The following is a 6,871-nucleotide window of genomic DNA, read 5'->3' on the forward strand; positions in this document are numbered from 1 at the left end:
AAAATCGATATAAGAAGGGAAAGAAATACCTCTAAGAGTGAGAAGATCCTTTGTTGGCATTCTATTGATGAAACATCTCCACCCAAAAGACTTAATCTTGTGAGGAACTTCCAATTTCCAAATTAAAAGCAGCACTTTTTCAAACTCATTCTCCGGTCCAAAAGGCACATGATAAACATTTGAAAGCGCATAACAACTCCTTACGGAAAAAGCATTGTCGGCTTCCGTCGACCAAATGACAATTTTGCTGCCCATGGAAACGGGCTGAACATGCCGCAAATGCAGCCTGAGACGCTACACTGCAGTAGCAGCTGCCAGGCTGTTACCGTTTGGGATGCCGAACTCATCCCACTCCCAAAATTTGTTGACCCATTCGCCCATTCCCTCCACCGCCACACACTTCAATCCAACAATAAAAATGCATCCGGAAATAAGTCCATTAAACACCTATCATCTAACAAAATAGAATGCCAAAAACAAGTGTTGAAACCGTTACGAATATGAAATCTACAATTGTTGACAAAAAGGTTCTCCTTATAACTACTCTCCAAATAAATAATGTCCATCCACCAAGAAGATTTATAAATTTTCTTGCAATTATTCCCAAAGGAGGAAACCACATGTAAATTAATATCGTCGTATCTAGCTTTCAAAACATTGTACCATAAAGCTTCTAAACCTCCTAAAATTCTCCATCTCCATTTGTGAAGAAGAGAAAAATTAAAATCGCGGATTCTTCTCAACCCAAGACCACCCTTCTCGATAGGAAGACAAACATTCATCCAACTTGCCCGATGAATTTTCGTACCTTCCACCGTTTCTCCCCAAAGAAAGTTACTTTGCAACCTTGTAATTTCATTTAAAACTTTCACGGGAGCCTTGTAAAAAGAAAGCATAAAGATCGAAAGACTACAAAGCACCAATCCATAAGCCGAGACTTAATCTTATTCAAAATCAAATTCCAAGTTAATATTCTTCTAGGATTAAATCCAATAGGAATACCAAGGAAAATGAAATCTTTTTCCTCTCTTCTACAAGATAAAAATTAGAAGCAATGTCCAAGAAGTTGTCACTAACATTGATGTCAATAAGCTTACTCTTGTGATAATTAATCCCAAGCCCCGATACTATCTCAAAACCCCTTAAAATAGCTTTGATCGTCCAAACTTGCTTCCAACTTCCCACTCCCACCATTAAAGTGTCATCCGCAAATTTTAGAATATCTACACAACAAGCTTTATTAATATTAAAACCTACATACTCGCCATTGTCCACGACCTTACTAACCAAACCCTTCAAACCCTCCGCAACTAGCACAAAAAGAAACAGCGATAAAGGGTCCCCTTGTCTTAAACCTTTCGCCATCACAAATTCCTTCGAAGGACTACCATTGACCAACACCGACATTTTGCTTGAAAATATCATTGCCTCCATCCACTTCATCCAAGTGACACCAAAACACATCTTTCTCATCATGCATCTAAGAAAATCCTAATTAATGTTATCATAGGCTTTCACAAAACCCACCTTGAAAAGTAAACAACTTTTCCCCTCTTTTAACGCCAAATCAACAACTTCATTTGCCACCAAAAATCCATCCCACAATTTCCTACCCCGAATAAAAGCGCTTCGACAATCGGAAACAACCGAATCCAGCACTTTTTTAACCTCGAAGCCAAAATTTTAGAGATGGCTTTATACACACAACCCACTAGACAAAACGGCCTATAATCATCTAAACCCAAAGGATTAGATGATTTAGTAATCAAAGTCAAAAAAGAAGAAGTGATTGCCTTGGATAAGATGGCCTCACAAGCCCTTGAAACATTTGAAAAAAAATTAAGTTTTAAGATGTCCCAACACTTCTTGATGAACATACAAGAATACCCGTCGGGCCCCGGACTCTTCGTTCCCTCACAATTCCAAACCGCTTCTTTAATCTCAAACTCCGAAAAATGGGCCTCATGAAAAGAGCTATCACAGTGGTCTATCTTTTTCCAACTCGGTAAATTTCTTCTCAAAATGATGTTTAACTTCCTTCTTCACTTCCATTACCGAATCTATCACCCCTCTACCCATTAAAATAGAACCAATCTGATTACGACTCCTCCTTGCTTTCATAACCATATGAAAATACTTACTATTAGAATCCCCATCATTCAACTACTTCAATCTCGCCTTTTGAATTAACATGTTCTCCTTAATCTTAAGGTTCATCCAAAAATCGTTATTAGCCCTTCTTTTACTTTCAAAGTTAATGTCTTCCTCCGTATCATCAACATCATCCACCATCTCGTCACCTTCATTCATCTTCCGCACTTCCTCTTCTATCACCAAGTCGAATTTTCCAAAAGTATTCAAATTCCACCACCTTGACCTTTCTTTAAGAAGCCGCAATTTCTCTTTAAGAACAAAATCGCTCCTACCTTCCATCGATAAAGCTTGCCACTCCTTTTCCATAAACGGAATAAAGTCCCTATTTTTAAACCATTCATTATTAAATTTGAAAGGTTTTGGACCCCAATTCAATTTGTCAATAATCAACCAAATTGGGAAATGATCTGAAATATCACGATCCCCAACAAAATAACCTACTACTCTCCAATTGATAACGATGTTATCCGCCAATAGAAAGCGATCAATTCTACTCCTCGCCTTCCCATCCCCACTAAACCAAGAAAACTTCTTCCCTTTGTAAGGAATATCAACCAAATTGCTCGATTCAATGAACTCCGCAAACTCCCTCCATTCACCTCTTCTATAAAGCACCGAACACCCTTTTCGTTCTCTAGTATTTTTCACAGCATTGAAATCTCCTCCTATCACCCACTCCCCATCCCTATACTTTGATTTCAAGGTTAACAAGGTCTCCCACAACAAACGCTTCTCAACGATAGAGCAAGAAGAATACACATTAACAATATAAAAACTTCATTCTTCCAAATAACTTTAACACCTAAATAACCATCACCCGTGAAGCTACACAAAACCTGAACACTACTCACTTTCCACAAAATTATAAGACCACCAGATAAACCATTGGAAACCGAATAGGAAAAATTAACATCTTCATTCCTCCAAAAACTTCTAGCAACAACATCTGAAATTGATTTTAATTTTGTTTCCTGTATAAGAAATAAATCTGCATTACCTTTACAAATGGTATGACTGATCCTGCTTCTCTTTATATTACTACCTCCCCCTCTGATATTAAGAGAGCCCACAATCATTGAACCAATTTGTTAATCTCCTTCCCACCCAAGTTTTTGTTTTTAACTTCTTTTTCCATCTCATCAATTTTGATAAGGTAATCTTTCTTAAGATCCACTCTCACCACCCTAAAATCAGAAATCATCTTCTATAATGTTTTACCAATTTTGGAATCAAGACTATCCCTAGTCCTCATATTACTCCTAATAATACCTGATTCTTCCAATTGTTCTCCGTAAACCACCGAAACCGAGTTCCCAGACCCTGCACCTTGTCGAGCAGAAGAAAAATAAAAGAGTTTGGCAAAGAGGAAATGAGATCAGAAATACATGGATCCACTGTAAAAGGCCTTTTAAGTTTGGGCTTGCGACTTTTCTTAGTGGGCCTTCCCATTCTTTATTTAAAGAGCCCACTCGTTTCAGCAAGATTTTTAAATTTCAATTTATTAGAGCTAGAAAATCTCCTCAATAAAATGGGTCCCACTAAATTAGGAATAGAACCAAAGGTACAGATGACATTAGTTCCATCAGAACAAGACACGTTGAGACTATATTCCTGATTTGCCACGTTACTTTCAACACGACACGCTATCCCCTTTGCAGCTGTTAATGCCTCATCAAATGACACTGCATCAACAATGTTGACCATCAATCTAGACTTGTCTCCATCACACCTTTCTGCAACACTCTTCCTTTTGTCCATCGGACTAAAAGATTCCCCACACATTCGTCTTCTTCAACCGGCCAAGGAACCTTCACTTGAATCTGACCTTCTTCAGAACCATCTTCGTCAATCTTGTAAGTATCAGATATGCCTAAGAGGGGGGGGTGAATTAGGTTTTCAAACATTAATCGGTTTTATGAGAAAGTCTTTACTGATTTTTGGTTAAGTGTTTGAAGGCTTTTGATGGTTTTTATCTTTTTCTTGGTAATGGTGATGAAAGCGGTAAAAGCAAAAAGATAAAGAACACAACGATATATACTGGTTCCCCTCACAATCCGAGAGTACTCTAGTCCCCTTTCAAACACGAAAGAGATTTCACTATAGTTAGAATTATTGTACAAGCCTATGCCTACTATCTAACCTATAGGGTGATCAAAGGTTCTTCACACCTTTAAGATCAATCAACACTAATGTGGATGAAGAACAATCCTCTTCAAACACACCACTTACTTCCAACAATCCTGGATAGTAAGGAAATAATTTTCTTTGAATTTTTACAAGAGATTTAGATGAAGTTTGTATAGCACTATCAATTTTGGATTGATCTTCTTCTTCAAATAAACAATTCTCAAAATGGATATAAGTGTTCACAATGTATGCATGAAACTTTGAATGAATTTCTCAATGAAAATGTGTATAGAAAGTTTCACTTGAAAGTAAGGATTTGATGAACACTTGGAAATATTGAAAGATGAAGATTTATGAAAGTTATGAATTGTAAATGAAGAAGGTGATTAATGATTATGAAAGATGTAGTATTTATAATGTGTAAAACACCGCTTTGAATGGTTATTTTTCCATGAAGCAATGCAATGATTTAGTGGTAAGAAGATAAATTCGTTTGAATGAAATCATGCAATGGAAAAACACACTGGTTCAGTAGGAACCGGTTCCTGCCTGGGACAACCCGGTTCCTGCTGAACGTTACAGCAGAAAAATTCAAATTTTGAACTGAGGAACCGGTTCCCACCTAGGGACAACCCGGTTCCTAGTAGTAAAACACAGAATGCTGAAAAAGTAGAATGCTGGGAACCGGTTCCCCCATAGGGACAACCCGGTTCCTAAAACCTTTATTTTGAATTTTAACTTTGAAAGAGGTTTTAAATGAACTTTTGAGGGATGACACTTTGTAGTATGTTTATGATATGCATGAAAATATATTTGTGAACAATTATATGTCAAAGTGAGTATTGTTTGTACCTTTGCCGTTTTAGCTCGATCCTTGAATCTTTATTGTTTCTTCAAGAATTTGAAATGATGTGTTTCTTGCTTAAAACTTGAAATACTTTTTGCACATCCTTTTATGAAAGCTTGATGTCCATATTGTCTTCATCAAAACAAACTATGCTTGAGAAGCTTGCATTTACATTCTCCCCCTTTTTGATGATGACAACCAAGTCTTGAAAATGTTTTGAAAAAGTTGTTTTGTGCTTTTGAAATTATGTTGAACAATGCAAGACTCCCCTTATGTTAGAGACTCCCCCTAAATCCATGATTCCTTCTTTGATTTATGGTGATGAGTTTCATTTGTTAATGTTAACAATGGCCTGCATTTTTTTTTCTTTGAAACAAAACAACAACAAAACACATGCATATTCTTCTCCCCCTTTGTTATTATCAAAAAGGATGGGGAAAAAGATAAAATTGATATGAAATATAAACATAACACAATGTGAAATACCACAAATATAACACAATTTGAAATACTACAAACATAACACACGATTAAACGATACGAAACGTAGTTTTTTACGATTACAACATAAACATAAATAATCCTAAACATCACGAAACATAAAGGGAACAATGTCTAAAAACATAAATAAAAACCAACAATAAAATAGAACATAATAATAAAGAGCACATAATTTAATCACTTTCATCCATTTGCTCTTCATCATCATCATCTTTTTCATCTTCTTCTTCACTTCCTTCCTCTCCCTCATAATGAGCCAAGATCCGCCTTTGAGTCCGTTGAATTTCCCACATCTGTCTTCTCATAAGGTTATGCTCATAGTTGTTCTCCCGCTTGTTGTTATCAATAGATGTTTGAATGGAGCAAAGCTTGTCAAACATCATCTCCATTGTGTATCCACCTTCGGGAGGTTGAGGGATTTGTGGCACGGCTGGTTCAAAGTCAACTTTGTAGAAAAATCTACCTTCACGATCCGTAACAATTCCTGTATTTTTAAGAGCGGTAGCGGTGGTGACAGCACACTCTTGTTCATCCATATTTTTCTTCGGTTCCCTTTGGAGGAGAACACCGGCATTCCGAACAATATGAGAAATGGCCCTTGCATAAGGTAAGCCTCCTTTAAGGGAAGCCATAAGCTGCATGTGGCGCATAATTGAAAGAGCCCAATTGACTTCAATGCCACGTCTTAGAGCAAGCAAGACCATCAACTCAAACTCATTGACCCTGGAATGGTTAGAATTCTTTGGAAATAAAACATAAGCAATGATAAGATGGAGCATCCTATCACTCACCGATAAGCTTGAACCGAACATGTTAAACTTGGTAGGAAGCTGTTGGCGAACTGTGTCGCGTTGAGTTGGTCGGCACATATCCACAAAGACATCAATCTTACTATAGGGTTGCCAATCCTCCGGAATGTTACCTTGAAGGAGCACTAAACCCTCATATGGAATTCCTAATAGTTTCCCAAAATCCTCAACATCTAAGCAAATCTCTTTTCTTGAAACTTCGGATACCAAAGTGAACTCATCAAAATCATTGGTCACTATCTTAAGGTTATGATAGAATTCTCTAACCAAATCCGGGTAATAGTCTCCATGATCACTCACAAAATTTGCAACATCGGCATTAGCTAACCTAGCATTTAAATTAAAGCTATGAGTTGAGAAATCATGAAGTTTACCGTACTTAGCCGGAAGGAGTTTCCGACTATGAATGTTGAATGTGAGTCTCCGACTCTTA

At 37.1% G+C, this 6,871-nt stretch overlaps 1 protein-coding gene across 1 annotated transcript; it reads right to left on the reverse strand.

Annotated features, from left to right (window-relative positions):
- Window positions 1-294: 294 nt before the first annotated feature.
- Window positions 295-1,407, reverse strand: LOC131639202 (uncharacterized). The gene is made up of 3 exons (XM_058909705.1): window positions 1,003-1,407; window positions 618-878; window positions 295-447 (listed from the first exon to the last, which is right to left on the reverse strand). Exons 1-3 carry the CDS (start codon window positions 1,405-1,407, stop codon window positions 295-297), a joined length of 819 nt encoding a protein of 272 aa, XP_058765688.1.
- Between the last annotated feature and the right edge of the window lie 5,464 nt (window positions 1,408-6,871).

This window comes from Vicia villosa, unplaced genomic scaffold (assembly GCF_029867415.1).
Source record: "Vicia villosa cultivar HV-30 ecotype Madison, WI unplaced genomic scaffold, Vvil1.0 ctg.002553F_1_1, whole genome shotgun sequence".
In the NCBI taxonomy this organism is placed as follows: Eukaryota; Viridiplantae; Streptophyta; class Magnoliopsida; order Fabales; family Fabaceae; genus Vicia; species Vicia villosa.

What these genes read in the sequence shown, in the direction of transcription:
- LOC131639202 (XM_058909705.1), bottom strand. Translation starts at nt 1,407, where the DNA reads ATGTCGGTGTTGGTCAATGGTAGTCCTTCGAAGGAATTTGTGATGGCG. An exon ending in AAAAGATTTCATTTTCCTTG is followed by an intron (nt 879 to 1,002) that starts GTATTCCTATTG and finishes TCTTTTTACAAG; the next exon opens with GCTCCCGTGAAAGTTTTAAA. An exon ending in ACGATATTAATTTACATGTG is followed by an intron (nt 448 to 617) that starts GTTTCCTCCTTT and finishes GTTAGATGATAG; the next exon opens with GTGTTTAATGGACTTATTTC.